This window comes from Thamnophis elegans, chromosome 10 (assembly GCF_009769535.1).
Source record: "Thamnophis elegans isolate rThaEle1 chromosome 10, rThaEle1.pri, whole genome shotgun sequence".
NCBI classification, from domain to species: domain Eukaryota; kingdom Metazoa; phylum Chordata; class Lepidosauria; order Squamata; family Colubridae; genus Thamnophis; species Thamnophis elegans.
In genome coordinates, this window is record NC_045550.1 from 45,670,602 (window position 1) to 45,689,193 (window position 18,592).

The 18,592-nt window shown below is 40.1% G+C and overlaps 1 protein-coding gene across 1 annotated transcript in view; it reads left to right on the plus strand.

The window, feature by feature from the left end:
* Positions 1–10,737, plus strand: part of P2RY1 (purinergic receptor P2Y1) — a 35,736-nt gene extending 24,999 nt beyond the window's left edge. The window contains exons 3-4 of the mRNA XM_032225978.1: positions 5,909–5,952; positions 10,649–10,737. Coding sequence (XP_032081869.1) covers positions 5,909–5,952; positions 10,649–10,669 — 65 coding nt within the window. The 3' untranslated portion in view covers positions 10,670–10,737. The remainder of the gene's footprint in view (positions 1–5,908; positions 5,953–10,648) is intronic.
* Positions 10,738–18,592: the final 7,855 nt, after the last annotated feature.

The window sequence follows — 18,592 nt, forward strand, 5'->3', positions numbered from 1 at the left end:
AGAATTTTCAGATGAATACCATCTGGACCTGGTGATTTGTTTGTTTTCAACTCCTCAGCAAGATCTAGATCTCTTTCTCACTATTAAATTCCCTGCCTGAAAATGTCAGCTCAAGAATAATTATTAGTCTTCCACATTTTGCATTAAAAGCAAATAAAGAAAACATTCAGATTTTTGCTATTTCCATAGTTAGCTTCAATGTTTCTTGCCTTTAACACTCAGCAATCCAGTTATTTGCCCTTTCCATGGTTCTAAAGTACTGGGATCTTATTTTGCTTGACGCCCCCCCCCCCTCCTTAAGTGCTTGGTCTTATTTTCGGGGAGGTCTTATTATTTTTGAGGTGCAGGAGGCGGCGAGCCATGCTCGTGGTCACCTGATGGCTGCTGCTGTGTCGCAACATTTTCAGTAGGGACATGCAGTCAGGGGAGGCAGGGGAGGTGGGGCCTCACCAGTGTCATGAGGAAAAGAAAAGAATATTTAAAATAATTAAAAAGGCTAAGGTAGTTGCTGCCAGACTCCAGAGTCACAGTGACTCTGGAGTCTGCTTAGTGCTAACTGCAGGGGGAGGCGAGAGAACTATGGGCCTCCTTTGCATAAGGAATTTTTCACCTTTTAACCCTTGCTCAGAGTTAAGCAAAGGTTAAAAGGTGAAAAATTCCTTATGCAAAGGAGGCATGTGTTCTCCCACCTCCTGATCTGGGAGCAGCAAATCGTGCCTAACCTAAGTAAGTTGCTTTTTTATTTAACTTTTTACATTTTCATCATAGCGGGCGGACAAGAGGAGAGTTGAAATCCACAGCTGGAAAAGGTATGTGGATCGGACGGAGGGAGGGGGGGATTCAAAATTATTGCAATTTAATTTGTAATTTTTTATTGTGAGGAATTTCTGTGTGTGTATGTGAGAGAGAGTGTGTGTGCGTGCGTGTGTTTCTTTCTTCACAGCAGTGGGGTCAGAGGAGGCAGGGGCGAAGCAGCAGAGCATGGCAGCGGCAGGATGTTCTCGCTGCTGTGTCCAACAGGCCAGGCATCTTGCGTTTATGTCTGCCATAAACACGAGATGCCTGGCCTGTTGGACATAGCGGTGGCAAGCTGGCACTTGCTTTCTTTTGCCAGGCCCCTTGCACCCGTGTACAGCCCGCTGGAGCTCGCAGCACTGGGGAAGGAATGGGCTGGGTGGGCTGGCTGGCTGGGGAGGGGGGAATCATGGCCGCTCAGGCCCAGGCGGCAGGGCTTTAAAGACCTGCCACCGCATCCGCCATAGAGTGGGACGTGGCGGCAGGGCTTTAAAGTCCTGCTGCCGGGGCCTTGCTGCCACTTTAAAGCCCTGCCGCCGCATCCTGCTTTATGGGAGACGCGGTGGCAGGGCTTTAATGTGGCGGCAGGGCCCCAGTGGCAGGACTTTAAAGCCCTGCTGACGCGTCTGCCATAGAGCGGGACCCACTCTAGTTCCTCGTAGGATCCCTGCTGTGGAGCTTGTCGGGTGTGAGTCCTTACTGGTGAAGTTGGACCTTGAGGGTCAAGTGGGCTTGTTGTTAATGTACCTGCCTCCCAACAGCGTTACAACAGCTCTCCCCTCACTCCTTGAGTCAGTAGCCGAGCTGGCAGTTGAGTTCCCCAGGCTTATGGTGCTGGGGGATTTCAATTTGCCTTCGCTCGGTGAGCACTCTGATGGAGCGCAGGAGTTCATGGCTTCCATGACAGCCATGGGCTTGACCCAAGTAATTCGGGGCTCGACTCACTCAGAGGGTCACATGCTCGACCTCGTATTTCTCTCGGAGCAGTAGAGTTGTGATCTTGGTTTGAGGGGTATTGAGATCTTGCCCCTGTCATGATCAGACCACTTCCTGCTGAGGCTTGACTTTCGGAGACCAATCCCCCACTGTAGGGAGAAGGAACCAATTAGGTGGTTCCACCCCAGGCATCTTATGGACTCTCTGGGCTTTCAGACAGTGCTTGGTGTTATACCTGATACTCTCGTCCACAGTCTGGTCGGGGCCTTGGTCGCTGCTTGGAACTCAGCGGCGTCGGAGGCTCTCAACCAGATTGCGCCTTTACGGCCTTTCCGAGGTAGCAGATCCAGGAGGGCTCCTTGGTTTACTGAGGAACTCCAGGAGATGAAACGCCAAAAGAGATGCCTAAAGCGCCGCTGGAGGGCCAGTAAGTCAGAGTCAGACCGAGCACTGTTGAAAACCTGGGTCAGAGCCTACCTCCTGGCAATTCGGACAACAAAAAACGCATATTTTGCCGCTCTGATTGCTTCCGCTGAGTCGTGCCCAACCGCCTTGTTCAGAATAACCCGCTCCCACTTGAAAGGGAGGGATGCCGGCAACCCTTTACGAGGTAGAGCTGAGGAATTTGTCCAATTTCTCGCAGACAAAGTTGCTCGTCTTCGGACAGATCTGGACTCCAATTGCTCAGAGCCAGCCGAGGTACCGGGGGAGGGTCTTGAGCGGAATTTATGGATTGATTTTCAACTTGTAACACCTGAGGAAGTGGACAAGGCCATGGGAGCAGTGAGTGCCTCCATTTGCATGCTGGACCCGTGCCCCTCCTGGCTGGTCGCGAACAGCAGGGAGGTGACACGGGGCTGGATCCAGATGATAGTTACCACCTCTCTTCGGGAGGCGACCTTCCTGCCCCTCCTAAAGGCGGCGGTGGTGAGACCCCTCCTGAAGAAGCAGTCTTTGGATCCAGCCATTCTAAGTAATTACCGTCCAGTCTCCAACCTCCCCTTCGTTGGGAAGGTTGTTGAGGTGGAGAGCCAGGGACGGGGGTCATGCCTCCATCCTAGTGCTCCTTGACCTCTCAGCGGCCTTCGATACCATCAACCATGGTATCCTTCTGTGGCGGTTGCAGGAGGTGGGAGTGGGAGGCACCATTCTTTGGTGGTTCTTCTACCTCTCGGACAGGTCTCAGTCGGTGTTGGTTGGAGGGCAGAGGTCAACCCCTAGTCCCCTTAAGTATGGGGTGCCACAGGGTTCAGTCCTGTCCCCCCTCCTGTTTAACATCCACATGAAGCCACTGGGTGAGATCATTCGGCGGCACGGGATAAAATACCACAAATATGCGGATGATACACAGTTGTATCTGTCCGCCCCGTGCCAACTCAGTGAAGTGGTCGACGTGATGTGTCAGTGCCTGGAGGCTGTTAGGGTCTGGATGGGTGTGAACAAGCTTGCACTCAATCCCGACAAGACTGAGTGGCTGCTGTTTTTTCCTCCCAATAATTGGCCTTGTATTCCAACTCTCAGGCTGGAGGGTGAAATTATACGCCCTCAGACAGGGTTCGCAATTTGGGAGTCCTCTTGGATCCACAGCTGATTTTAGAACACCATTTGTCAGCTGTGACCAGGGGGACATTTGCCCAGGTTCGCCTGTTGCACCAATTGTGTCCCTACCTGAACTGGGAGGCACTCAGAACAGTCACTCATGCCCTTGTGACCTCAAGACTGGACTACTGTAATGCGCTTTACATGGAGCAGCCCTTGAAGAGCATTCGGAGACTTCAGCTTGTCCAGAATGCAGCCGCATGAGCGATTGTGGGTGCATCTTGGTACACCCATGTTACACCTATCCTCCGTGAGCTGCACTGGCTGCCTATTGTACTCTGGACGCGCTTCAAGGTGCTAGTGGTTACTTTTAAAGCCCTACATGATATCTGACCTGGGTACTTGAGAGACCGCCTTCTGCCAATTACCTCCCTACGACCAATTAGATCCCACAGATTAGGCCTCCTCCGGATTCCATCAGCTAGCCAATGTCGTCTGTCGACTCCCCGGGGGAGGGCCTTCTCTGTGGCTGCTCCGGCCTCTGGAACGATCTCCTCGTGGAGATTCGGACCCTCACCACCCTTCAGGCTTTCCGCAAAGCCGTTAAGACCTGGCTGTTCCGGCAGGCCTGGGGCTGATGAGTTCCCAGCTCCACTCGAATTGTTGCGGCTGTTGATGAGTTTTTTAATCTGTTTTTTCTATTTTGTTTTGTCTTGTTTGTTTCTTTGTATTGCCCCCTTCCCTCTTTGGTTTGTTAGCCGCCCTGAGTCCCCTCGGGAATAGGGCGGCATACAAGTTTAATAAACTGATAACTGAACTGATAAATCCGTGCCGCCACGTCCTGCTCTATGGCGGTCACAGTGGCCGAGCTTTAAAGTGGCGGCAGGGCCCCGGCGGCAGGGCTTTAAAGTCCCGGCACCGCATCCGCTGTAGAGCGGGATGTGTCCCGCTCTATGGCGGACGTGGCGGCAGGGCTTTAAAGTGGTGGCAGGGCCCCGGCGGCAGGGCTTTAAAGTACCGGCACCGTATCCGCCATAGAGCGGGATGTGTCCCGCTCTATGGTGGATGTGGCGGCGGGGCTTTGGCAGGGCTTTCGCACTTGCCTCACCAGCCATGAAGCTCACCTCACGTCACTGATTTTCAGGGTAGGTTTATTTTTGGGGAGGAATTATTTAAGTGCTTGCCCTCAAAAGCCCAAATGGACTTATTATCTGGAGAGGTCTTATTTTCAGGGAAACAGGATATTTTTTTGAAATCCATTTTATTCTTCAATATTATTGATCTTAATATTAATTGTGCTTTACTAAAACCCTTCTTTAAATCAAATATGAGCAAATACTATAACTATATACTATATAATTGAATGTGTGATTTGGAATGGTGGAGATTAAGTACTGTATGGGAAAACATAGGAACTATTTTTTACCATTATTGAAAAAAATATTATTTCCTGTTATCTATAAAACATTGTGACCTTTATCCTCCTTCTTTGGGACAGAATGTCCTTTTCTGAAGAAAGCCTTCTGTTCTCTAAGAGGGTTTTTCATTTTGCTAATTAATTCTGTTACTAGTATCTTGGATTTGGTAGGAACTCTCTTGACTACCAGCATATATTCTAACCAAGCTGCTACTGTACAACAATGCTTTTGAGTAATATACATCATTATAAGTTGCTCAGCAGTGGTTGTGCAATTAGTTGTTGACAGACAGCCAACTTCTGATGATGGTTCATAGCAAATGAATCCATGAACTTTTTCCTACTCAACAAGGGATCTCCTAACACAGAATTCAGTTGTTCTTGTAGGCCATAGTTCTTCAGTTTTTGCATTTACATAATATTTATATAAAAGGACAAATTAAACATGCAACATTCGGACAGGACAATATATTTTTACGGCAAACATTTTTTTTCTAGTGAAAGAAAAGTATGCAATTTTGTGTTGTTTCCTGCGTATGACCAGAATGGTACTTGAATTTATAGCCTTAATAATAACACATGACCAGGTCCAGTAGCCAAGTATTCATTTCTTTATCAATGTATGTATTATCAGAGTGCAAACCTTTTGCTTATATACACAGAAGTACAGCCAGAAAATTCAAGTGATCTCATTGTGTATTTAATATAGTACCATGCTGAATAATTTACAAGTTTCTCACATTTATTTCTAATATAATGGATTTCTAATATAGTGGATAAAGTAGACTCTCTCATTCTGTTTAACTAAAAGACCAAGCCTGCAATCCTTTGCCAAAATAAGGAATCATTACCAGAGAATCTACAGTGAGCTCTGAAAAGCAAGGATTGTTGTGTTAATGGCTTCCTTGCTCTTTTCATTTTCTTCTTTTCAGTCCTGTTTGTGAATAAATAGTGTAAAGCTTCTTCAAACTTTCTTGTAAAGCATTACTGGCAGATTCTGCAACAACTACTTCCCTTAATAGATTTAGGAAATCATTTAGCTCTTTCAGTAATTTCCTCTTAGTTAAGGACTTAATCAAAATGGGACCTTGCACATTTAAATAACAAGCAGTATCTTTTAACATCTTTTATTTTTTAATAATAGGATTTTTGCACAATATTCTCACTGCCAAGACTAAAGCAAAACAGAAACAAGCCCACACTCTTTGCTTTCCTTTACAGAGACAAGTCATCAGAGGCTCTTCGCTGTTTTTTCATACAGCAAGGTAGGAACACCTTTGTGTGCTGTCCTTTTTAAAGTTAAAGTAGGAAATATGGGGATTTTGCTGTCAATAGGCTCCATGGCTTATAAAAAATTTGGTTAGTGACAAGCTATCAATGTCTGAGACAGAGAGAAGAGAAATATCTGCCTCTCTCTTATTATTTACAAGAATACCCATATGCTTTTTTAAAAAGATGGATATCCACAGCTGCTGTTGCTGGTCTCCTGGCTGACATTGTTCTGCTTAAGGATTTCACTCCCCAAACACACTGATAACTTCTTCTAGAAGCATCTGTTACAGGGGTGTCAAACTTGCATTGTCACAGTGTCATTATGGAAGTATCGAGACTTTTCCCCGTCTGCTAAACCAGGCATGGGCGTGGCCAGCACGTGATGCATCTGGCCCACGTTTGATAGCCCTGATCTGTTAGAACACTAGCACCCCAGATTTCTTCATTTATGGGAATAAGTGAAGACAAAGAAATACCAGACATAGAAATGCAAGGGAGACTAGAGATTTATTTTTATCTTCATGCCTGCAACAGAATTAAAGTGACCAACCAATAGGCCTGTCCCGCAGTCTCTAAGAGAAGATTTATCTGAATGAATGAGCAGCTGAAGTTATTTTTTACATTTGAGCAAATATTTTCATTGTGAGTGTGCCTGTTCTGCCTCAAGGCTTTCTTTCATACAGCAGGGGTAGAATGCTGTGCTTCTCTAAGTACTGAAGTGGAATCAATTTCACCTGACTAGCAGACTTATCTCAAAGAAACCATCTTCTTGGTTAAAGTGGATATATACTGCTCATGTATGGAAATTTTTATGGGCACTCCAGCAACATATCATGATCACCTGATTCTGTTGGCTGAAAATGGAGTCACTCTGCTTTTAAGCTTTGCTTCACTCTCCCCGTGGAGATTCGGACCCTCACCACCCTTCTGGCTTTCCGCAAAGCTGTGAAGACCTGGCTATTCCGGCAGGCCTGGGGCTGATGAGTTCCCAGCCCCACTTGAATTGCTGTGACTGTTGTGCTGTTTTTAATCTGTTTCGTGTATCTTGTTTCTGTCTTGTTTTTTTTTTGTATTTCTCCCCTCCCCACTTGTTTGTTAGCTGCCCTGAGTCCCTTGGGAATAGGGCGGCATACAAGTATAATAAGCATATAATAAACATCCACTCAAAGCTGGCTAAAATTAAAACACTTCTGAAACTCCAAGCTGTCCTAATGTTTATTTGCAGTAGTGGAACAAGCTCTAGCTAAAGGTATAGACCAGGGGTGTCAAACTGGCGGCCCATGGGCTGCATGTGTCACACACAGGCCATGCCCACCCCAGTTCTGTGAAGGGGGAAAATGTCACAACATGACACTGCAATTTGACCCTCATGCATGAGTGAAATCCAGCAGGTTCTGACAGGTTCTGAAGGAACAGTAGAGAAAATTTTGAGTAGTTCGAATTACCAGCAAATGCCACCTCTGGGAATGGAGATTTTGCAGTTTCCTTCCTCTGCCGCAGCCACTAAGCCATGCCTACCAAGCCATGCCATGCCCACAGAACCCGCAGTAAAAAAAAATGAATTTCACCACTGCACTCGTGGTATAGACAATTGGATGGGTTTTAAAATACGGATTAAGAAAGTACTCCCATATTCATTTTTTTAAAAAAATTCAGGCTTTTTTAAAAATAATGACTAGTCTACTTATGAAGAAATCTATCCATGTCAGTAAATTCTATGGCTGAACAAGTCTGATAACAAAAAATGCTTCCGAGCTCACGCAAGCTAGGTCTACAGCTCTCTGCTAGTCATTAAAGAACTGACTTCTACTCAAGGCAGAAATAAATGCTATTTCTGTAGGAAATTGCTCATTATAGTCAGTACTCTTAAAGCAAGGACATCATTTTTTCAGGCTTCTAGATTCAGGCTTCAGGCTGATAGATTGAAAAACATTGATTACTTTAATGAACAGCAGATATTTTCATGCTTCTGTGGATCGGGAAGCATTTGAAGCATTTGTGAAACAACCACAATCCTAGTCAAAATGTGTCATTTAAATTAGACAAATTTCTTACTGATGAATACCAGTGAAAACCTGCTGGATCAAACTAATGTCTTTGGCTACAATTTTAATCTCCCACAGGGACTTAGTCAAAGTCTTATGGGCAATCCTTCCAGTGGGATATAAGGCCAATTCTTAAACTTTTGTTCCCCCTTCCAAGCCCTTGGGATGTGTTAGGATTGAAGGTAAAACAAGATAAGATCCTAATCCCATAAGAAACTAAATGAAGTGTTGCCAAAAGCAATAAAAGGAGACTGCCTGTTCAGTCAACATTACCTTAGAAGTGATTTAGTGGTGATGTGAGCTGCTTTGTAACCATCCTGCACTCTAAAAGAAATCCTTTGCTTGCCTTTCAGAGGTCAGAGATGACAAACCCAGATTCAAAAGGATAATAGCTGGAAATTAGAGTTATATAATAACATTGGAGGAATATTTCACTCTCTGGGAAGTTTCACCAGGCCCGCTCTTCATTCTAAACTAGTGTTCATGGCACTCAGAAATGCTGAGATTATGACATACTTTTCAGTAAATGTTGAAAACAAAATTGCATTATTTTCTGTTGTTTATGTAACCAGTAGGAGCTATTTATAATGTGTTTGTCCTTAAGTGAGAGCCCACATTCTTATTACTACGTGGCAGCAAAAAGAGGGGGGAAATGAATGCTGGAGGAAAAAAGCATATCTAGAGTCTGTAAACTGATGGATACCTTCCAAAGCACTGCAAAATTCCTATTTGAGAACTACAATTTTTAAATTTAAAGACCTTGTTTAACACAGAGTGCATTAAAAGTTGTCTTTCATTGTTATTATTACACAGAGAATGGATTTGCACCGTACTCTCTTAGCCAAATTATTTTAAAAACCCAGCAGCTGCATTTATACACCATTCTGAACTTGTTTAGTTTTAATATTGGTTAGAGTTTTGATTTGGGTTAAGCTTGTCTCTTAGTTTATATTGCAATTTGTTGCACAAACCTGGAAAAATAGGTTATGTCAACTACTAGGTTGAATATTTTGGTCCACCCAGCTATAATGTCTGTATAAAACACAGTCCACAGATATTTTTAGGAAATAAATAAACACAATAGCACTCAGAGATATCACAAGGGAGAACCAGATAATAAAGTTTACCACAATGGTAGGCAAAATGTTTCTTGTTGAGATATAATTTCCTTGCAGGAAATCTGAGGAATGAATGCCGTCTAATGGTACGTGGAGCTGAAACACGATGTAAATGTGGCTATCGCAGAGGTGGTATTCAGCAGGTTCTGACCAGTTCTGAACTGGCCCCATCCCTATCTATTCTCTGCTTTCCGAGTCCCAGCTGATTTGGATGAAATGAAGATTTTACAGTATCCTTCCCCTGACACGCCCACCAAGCCATGCCCATCAAGCCATGCCCACAGAACCGGTAGTATCAAAAAGTGAATGCCACCACTGGGCTATTTCCAGGAATGCCAGGAAGGCTCAGTCTCTCTCTGAATGTCCTTTCTTGGGAATTTTCTTTTTTCTTTTGATGACACCTTGTCTACTTTTCTCTTTTTCTAGCCAGCTGTTAGAAAAGGGACATATGGATTTGTCAAGTGTAAATATCTTGCTTGTAAGGGAAGCTGAAGGCAACTTTAATTTGAGGGCCACATTGGCACAAAAGTGACAGGTTGATCATTTCTTCCCAGGAATCTGGTAACAGGAAAGACCTTTAGAATGGACTTCTCTTGCTTCAGAAGATGCTACATCAGGGATATAGAGGAAGGGATCTATATATGTTTATTATTTTCACTCATATTGTGCCGTTTTCAACACTGGAACAGATGTTATTTAGTTTTAGTCAGATGAATGGGAACAGATGGACTTTTATGCTATTTTCAGAATTTTAAAAATTTTGAGAGTTGATTTGGGCCTATTGTGATATTTGGGGAACAAAAATATGGCAAAAGAAAGTAAGGCTCAGAACCTCATATGGAGTCCTGAGTTTAGAAAAGAAATAATTTGCATCCTTGACTAAAGCTCTTCATATATATATTTAATTATTTTACATGCAAAGGGCAAAAGAAGGAACAAGAAAATCTCTAAATCACATATCCTAACAATTGTTTCAGATATTTTCATATATGAAAATATATGTATGTTATGTCATTCAATTAAATTATTAATGTTTGTCAGTTTGCTTATCACTATCAAAAATATGACAATATACTGTGTGTGTGTACGTGTATGTATATGTATATGTGTGTGTGTGTGTATATATATACTTGGGCATACCAGGGGTTGTGACTTTAAGTATATATATATATATATATATATATATATATATATATATAATATATATATATATATATATATATATATATATATATATATATATATATATATATATATACACACATACATACATACATACATACATACATACACACATACACACATACACACACATACACACACATACATACATACATACATACATTATTATATGAGCCCAAATTTCAGAACAGTTTAACATTTTATGAGTAAAATGTTAGTTCAGATTTAGAAATGACTCTTTAACTATTAATCTGACTGTGTTTTCTTGTTATGTCAGTTCAAATAAGATTGATTCTTTTTTTTTAACCAGATCCAAACTGAAAGACATATTTTTCCTTTTATAGGCTACCGGATCAGACGAATGAAATGAAAACATTCACAAACTGCCAATAATGTGAATCTGTAATTATATTTTTTCACTTTTATTTGAAAACTACTGGATTAAAAGTACACATCATATTAAATACATCGTGCCTAATTTAAAAATGCAAAAAAGCATGGGGTATATGTGAACTGGTCATTAGAAGTTAAAAACAAACAAACAAACAAACAAAAAGAGGCAAATTTTAACCTTTTCCTTTTGCATCTCAAATAGGACATGGAAAAGGAAAATAGGACACTACTGAACAGAAGCTAACAATTGTTTGTTTTAGTGCTTCAAGAATTGTGAATAGGGATGGCCATTAAATTATTTCCCCAACCCATTTTGAGAAGTGGAATGCTACCTCAAAATTAATTTTAGATAGAGCTTTTATTTATACATCATTCATTCTTTGGCTATTTTTACTTTTAAATTTCGTTTACCAAAAATATTTCTTGGCTTCTATGCAGCAGTTTGAGAATATAGGAAATGGATATAAGGAATGTTTTGGAGAATAATTTGAGTCTAAGCTGTTATACCTCCTCATGCAGCATAAAAAGCCTTAAATATGCTGAAAATCTAAAATCCAGCATGCTTCATCACCCATCATTGGCATCTCCCCTTTCTAACCTGTGACTAGATACTGTGTATCTACACATCACTCTATTTCTTTTCCTGCAAAGTGCAGGAAAAGAATAAAAAATAACAAACAGGGGAAAAAAATCCATACTACCCTATCAGAACTTTCTGTTTATCTTCATCTATTTCAATTCAATCCAATCATCATTCACTGTTTCCATATGAAATATACTTATTACTTATTACAATGTACTTATTTTATACTGGTCATTCCTTCAGTAGCATACCTCTAACATAACTAGCACTCCATGTATACAAGTAGTACTCAACTTACAAGAGTTCATTTAGTTCAAAGTTACAATGGCACTGAAAAAAGTGACTTATGATTACTTTTCACACTTATGATTATTGCAGCACCCCCATGGAAGAAGAGCCGAGGTGGCGCAGTGGTTAAATGCAGCACTGCAGGCTATTTCAGCTGACTGCTAGTTCAGCAGTTCGGTGGTTCAAATCTCACCGGCTCAGGGTTGACTCAGCCTTCCATCCTTCTGAGGTGGGTAAAATGAGGACCCGGATTGTTGTTGGGGGCAATATGCTGACTCTGTAAACCGCTTAGAGAGGGCTGAAAGCCCTATGAAGCGGTATATAAGTCTAACTGCTATTGCTATTGCTATGGGCTTGTGATTAAAATTCAGACACTTGGCAACTGATTCATTGTGATGGTTGTAGTGTCCCAGGTTCATGTGATTATCTTTTGGGACCTTCTAGCAAGCAAAGTCAATGGGGAGGCCAGATTCACTTAACAACTGTGTTACTAACTTAGCAACTTCAGTGATTTACTTAACAACTGTGGCAGGAAAGGCCATAAAATGGCAAAACGCACTTAACAGAAATATTGGGCTCAATTTTGGTTGTATGTCGTGGATGACTGTATTTATCTATAAATACATTGAATAATCATAGGAAATCAGACATGCTTACCTGATCAATGCTGAATCATTTATTCTTATTGCTGAATATCACCAAATCCTGATTCATATACATATGAAACACATTAGAAAACAGACAGCCTTCTGGAAAGAATTTTTTGCTCAAAGCTGCTATAAGGCTGATAAGGTGCATTAAAAATAGTATTGGAAGAAAGGAGAAGAAGCAGTAAGAAGCACAAACTGTGCAAGAATAGAAGCAAGTTGCATTGTGCAATTCTCAGAGAAAGAAGCACGTTAGAGGTAACTACCTGTAGTAAAGGGCAAGTTTTTTTTTTCTCCCTGTTACCATTATGGTTTGGCCACTATTTTTTTGTCCTCAATAAAGTATGCAGGAAGATGATGTCTGTAACTAAGTTGATAAAAATGCTTGCTTTCTTGCAATTTTTAAATTCTTATGTGAGAAAATACAAGGTTTTGAAATAAGAAGTTGGGGTGAAGAAGGAAAAAAAAGATGAACTGAACTACTTGGTTAATTGAAATTTTCACATAATATTTTTAATATGGAAAAAGAAAGAGTAAACTAGGTTACCAGCTTCTTGGTCTGGACTTAGAAGGCCTCTTCAAGTGGCAAATTTTTCTTCACATCTTATCAATGATTTTTCCTTTTATACCTTTTAGTTAGTAGTTGAGAGACAAAATGTTTCTTGAAAGTTGGTATACAGCATGTGTCTTAGGTCATTATATCCACTGCATGTACCAATATGATTTTGGGTGTATTATAAACAATTACAACACGACTTCCTGGGAGGAGCTTGCTGGTGGAGGCAGCAAAAAATCAGCTGCCTCCGAATTCCTGGCTACGTACCTGTTTAGAGGATCTTCCATCTGACGTCTTATCAGGTTTTCTTATCCTTCAGGCAAGAAGGAAAGAAGAAACTGTTTTGCTGGCAAATGCTCTTTGATTTTTGCAGCTTTTGTGCTTGAAAGGAAAGGGGGGCTAGCCCAAGGCAGAACGGCTGTCCGTGCTGGGAACTTCAAACTGCCTTGTGCAGGGACAAAGTAAGTCTCCCCCACTCTGCTCAAAGTTTTGTTGATTTAATCTTATCACGAGCTGAATCCGTTTACTGCGTGGACAATAATTGTTTATCAACATTTTAGCTTCTTTTCTTTTTCTCCTCCGAAAAATTATTTACTTAGAGGCTTTTAAAATGGCGCCGAGCAGGCTGGTTTCTCCGGTAATAACGAACACTTTTGCTAATCCTCACAAGAATTCAAAACAAAAGAGATTGCTTATCATATGTTTTGGTTTCACAATAGAAGAATTTTACTCCTTCATTAACTTTGCTTATTTGGAAGTTAAATGGTGATGAATCTGCTGAACGGTTTTGATACAATGTTTACTCACTGAAAGTTTTGCCAAGCCTTAAACTTCAAAATAAAAGCCTCTTTACTTAAAGCTGCATATTCAGGCAATAGAGTTCTACTAACTGCAGGCAGATAAATTTTGAAATGGCCTCAAACCAAATATTAACTTGAAGTCGTCACCCTCTACTTCCAGGGGCACATCTTCAGTGCCTGGCACAAAGCTGCAGCCTCCGCTTCCTACGCCCCCTGCTGGGGATGTGTTAACGAAAGAATTTTTCCTGAGTAATCTAAGCGAGGCTCTTAATGCACAGACAATTAAATGGAAGATAAGTTTAGAGATAATAGAGAGGAGAGAAAAGAGGAAATAAAAGAAATGAAAGAAGAAAATTAAAAGTGAAATAAAAGGACTTAAACAGGAGCTGTATGAGAAATTTGACGCTAAGGTTGATAAAATTAGAGACGACATGCTGAGTCTTGTAACTGTATTAACAGAACATATTTCTGGAATGGAAGATACTCTAGAGGTTCTTAATGATGCCAATGCTAACTTGACATTGAAAACAGAGGTGGTGGAACAAAAAGTGGAAAATGCTGAAAAAGAATTATTATGATACAGTACCGACAAATGGAGTTCGCATTAAGAGTAAGGGGGCTGCGTGAGGAGAAACAGGAGAACCTGAAACAGATCCTATCGGAAGCTTTTGATCGCCTGATGGGAAGACCAGGGACCAACCAAGACTGGCAAATTGACAAAGGTTACCGCGTTAACTCCTGGCTGGCAAAGCAGAAGCAGCTTCCTCGAGACATCGTTATATATTTTACTACAAGAGAGCTTAGAAATATGGTACTGCAAGCGTCTTATAACACTAAGCTTCAAATTGGCGGTCAAGACCTGGCTGTTTTGAAAGAGATACCACCTCAAATGTTAAGAGCCAGGAGAGACTACGCTTTTTGGTCGAAGAACTCAGAAATTGTCAGATACAGTATAGATGGGATGCGTCATTTGGCATCATATTTACATTTGATAAGCAAAGGTACCGCCTCAACTCTGTATGGAAAGCCCGAGATTTTTATTATAATATATTGAAGGCCGGACACCCTGCACCATCTGGACCCAGAGAAAGACCACAAGAAGGACAGGATAGACAGCAAACTACACAACCACCAGACAAGATGGAGCATCTCTCTTCTCTAGAAGTGCAAGGTGCTATGGAACTAAGACCTAGCCGCATGACTACTAGACGTATGGAGAAACAAGCTAAAAAGCAACAGCATCAACAATCATCGGCCATCGATCAAGGAACTACAATAACAAATCTGGAAGCAGTGGGAGGAGCTAGACCTAAGGTTAAACAGGCCGTGCAGGAAGCTCTAAAAATGCTTCAACCAACCAAAGATGACAACTAAGATTTTAACATGGAATGTCAACGGACTGAATTCTCCACAGAAGAGGAAGAAAATATTTCATTATCTCAAACAGTTTAAGAACGATGTAATTTGTTTGCAAGAAACTCATATCAAGTCAACTGATCAAAAATATTTGATCAACTCAAAACTTGGTCAACATTTTGCAGCTTCTGCTATGGAAAAGAGAATGGTATAGTTGTATACTTAAGAAAAGATATGAAAGCTGAATTAATAGAAGCAGATCCCTTCGGAAGATATATTGCTTTAGACTTAATCTTAGAAGGGAAAAAGACATTACTTTTGGGAATTTATGCTCCCAATCAACAGCAAGATAGATTCTATAGAAATCTCATGCTAAATTAGTACAGTGGGACTATAGTTCCTGTATACTATTGGGTGACTGGAATGGAGTGATAGATACTAAGAGAGATAAGAAGATTTCCCGCCTAAATACCAAGATGCGAGCAAAGTTACCCAAATCTTTCTTTGACATTATGGATGATTTTGAATTGAGAGATATTTGGCGAGAAAGAAATGCAGAGGAATATGACTTCACTTTCTTCTCGGACAGGCATCAATCCCTTTCAAGGATTGATTTTATCCTAACCACTAATGATTTGCTTTCTAGGGTCAAGAAAACAAAGATTGCAGCTAGGGTCCTTTCGGACCACAACCCAGTTTGGATGGAGTTGGGAAGGGTAGTGCAGGCAAGAAGGTCTTGGAGATTGAATGAAAAACTTATTTAGATATGAAAAGTATATTAATGATTGTAAAAATTACTATCTGAATATTTTGTTTTGAATATGAATAAGGGTACATCTATGGAATTTGTATGGGACGCAAGCAAAGCGTATATGAGATGAGTTTTGATGAATATAAATAAAACACATAGAAATAAGCAAGGGTTAAAACGAACAGAACTGGAAGAGGAAATTAAGAGAAAAGAGCTGGAGTTAACAATGAACCCAGAAAATAGAAAGGTTAAGGAAGCTATTAACATATTAAAATCTCAATTTGACATGTTGATCTCTGACCAGGTAGCTACTAATTTATTATATGCAAAACACAATACTTTTTGTAATGCAAACAAACCTGGCAGATGGTTAGCTTATCAGATTAGGAAAAAAAGGAAAACTCGAATATATCTAAACTGATTTACAGAGGGAAGGAGGTGTTTCAACAGGAAGAGATTCAAAAGGCTTTCTGGGAATTTTTTACAGAACTGTATAAAGGGGATAAAATTATGGTTTAGACATAGATAAATATTTAGACAAAGAGAAAATACCTTCAGTTAGAGAAGAACACAGGCAAAAATTGAATCAACCAATAACCTTGGGGAAATCCTGCAGTAATTAAGCAATAAAGTCAGGGAAAGCACCAGGTACAGATGGCTTGACAGCGGTTTACTATAAAAACTTACAGTTAGAAATGGTAGAACCTCTTAGAGAATTATTTAATATGATTCAAACGGAAGGTAAAGTCCCTCCATCTTGGAAGACAGCGTTATATCTTTGATACCCAAAGAAGATCAAGATACTACTCAACCCAAAAATTATAGACCTATTTCATTACTGAATGTAGATTATAAAATTTTTACTAAAATATTAGCAAATAGGTTAATGTTGGTCATTCAACAATTGATACATATGGACCAACAGTTTTATACAAGGGAGACAGATGAAAAGTAATGTTAGATTAATTATTAATGCATTAGAATATTTGGGAAAGAACAACCAGATCCCTGCTGCGTTTATATTTTTGGATGCTGAGAAGGCCTTTGATCGAGTTAACTGGCAATTTCTGCTGAAGATACTGCAAAAAATGCAGATAGGAGATAATTTTTTACAGTCAATTAAAGCAATATACCAACAGCAAACAGCACAAATTATAGTCAATGGAAATCTAACAGACTCTTTTCAAATTGGAAAAGGTACAAGACAGGGCTGTCCTTTGTCCCCATTATTGTTTATTATAACTTTGGAAGTATTGTTGAATAAAATACGGGGCTTGGATGGTTTAAAAGGGATCAAGATTAGGCAGCAAGAATATAGAGTCCGCGCTTTTGCGGATGATTTGGTCATAATATTGGAACAACCGCAGGAATCCAGTATGTTTTAATGAATATGATTAATCAATATGGTCAAGTGTCGGGTTTAAAATAAACTTAGGAAAAACCAAAATATTAGCTATAAATATGAATATTAAACAAAAGGAAGAATTAGGAGTGATGCTAGGATGTGAGGTAGTTAAAAAAAGTCAAATATCTTGGAGTTAACATTTTAACTTCAAATGGGAAATTATATAAGCATAATTATGAACCACTTTGGCATAGCATACAGACAGAGATGAAAAAATGGGAGAAATTGCACTTATCTTTGCTGGGTAGGATAGCGGCAGTGAAAATGAACATTTTACCAAAATTTTTATTTCTTTTCCAAATGTTACCTATACTTAAAAAAGATGCGAACCTTTTAGAATGGCAGAAGGGTATCAACAAATTTGTGTGGGCAGGAAAGAAGCCGAGGGTAAAGATGAAATAATGCAAGATGTACGTGAGAGAGGAGGATTGAAACTACCTATTTAAAACTATATTATGATGCAGTGGCATTATCTGTAATTAGTGATTGGACTCATTTAAACCAATGATAGAATATTGAATATTGAGGGACACGATCTGGTATTTGGTTGGCATGCTTACCTGTTATTCAACAAAAAATTGGATAAGAATTTTAAAAGTCATATTTTAAGAAATGCTTTATTGCAGGTTTGGAAGAAATACCAATATAAATTAAATGACAAGATACCCATGTGGGCAATTCCTAGACACGCAATTGAAAATATGAATACAGCACAAAAACAGGACAGAATTACTTACAGACAGCTTCTTACCTCGGAAAGGGGGGTATTACAATTAAAATCTTTAGAGGTATTAAAAGAGGAGAAGGTAGTTCAAACATGGTTTCAGTATGGGCAATTACAGGCTAGGTGGAAAATAGATCAAAAAATTGGTTTTATCCAAGTTGAGGATAATCTGTTTAAACAAATAAGAGATCAAAGCTTAATGCATATAAAGAGGATATATAATGTATTAATACAGATGGATTCGGAAACAGAATTAGTTAAAGATTGTATGATAAAATGGGCTCAAAATATTGAGGAACCAATAATGTTGGATACATGGGAAAGAATCTGGGTAAGAAATGTGAAATTTACACAAGCTCAAATCTGAGAGAAAATTTTTACAAGATGTTCTATAGATGGCATTTAGATCCTAAAAAGTTGGCTTCTATGTATCCGAATGTACAGCCTAAATGTTGGAGGTGTGGTTTCTCTCGATGCTACATATTATCATATATGGTGGACCTGCCAAAAGGTTAAGGCATTTGGATAAAAATATGGTGGGTCATGCAAAATGTTTTTAAAAGAAGGATAAAGTTTATTCCTCAGTTATTTTTACTAGGTATATGTACTGACTTTACAGTGGTAGAGACCAATTTGATTCTGCACCTGATAACTGCAGCAAGACTGTTGGTGGCGCAATATTGGAAGAAGGAAGACTTGCCTACAATCCAAGAATGGACATTGAAAGTAACAAACTTAGCCGAGATGGGCTAAAATATCGGCATATCTCAAAGATCATTCAAATG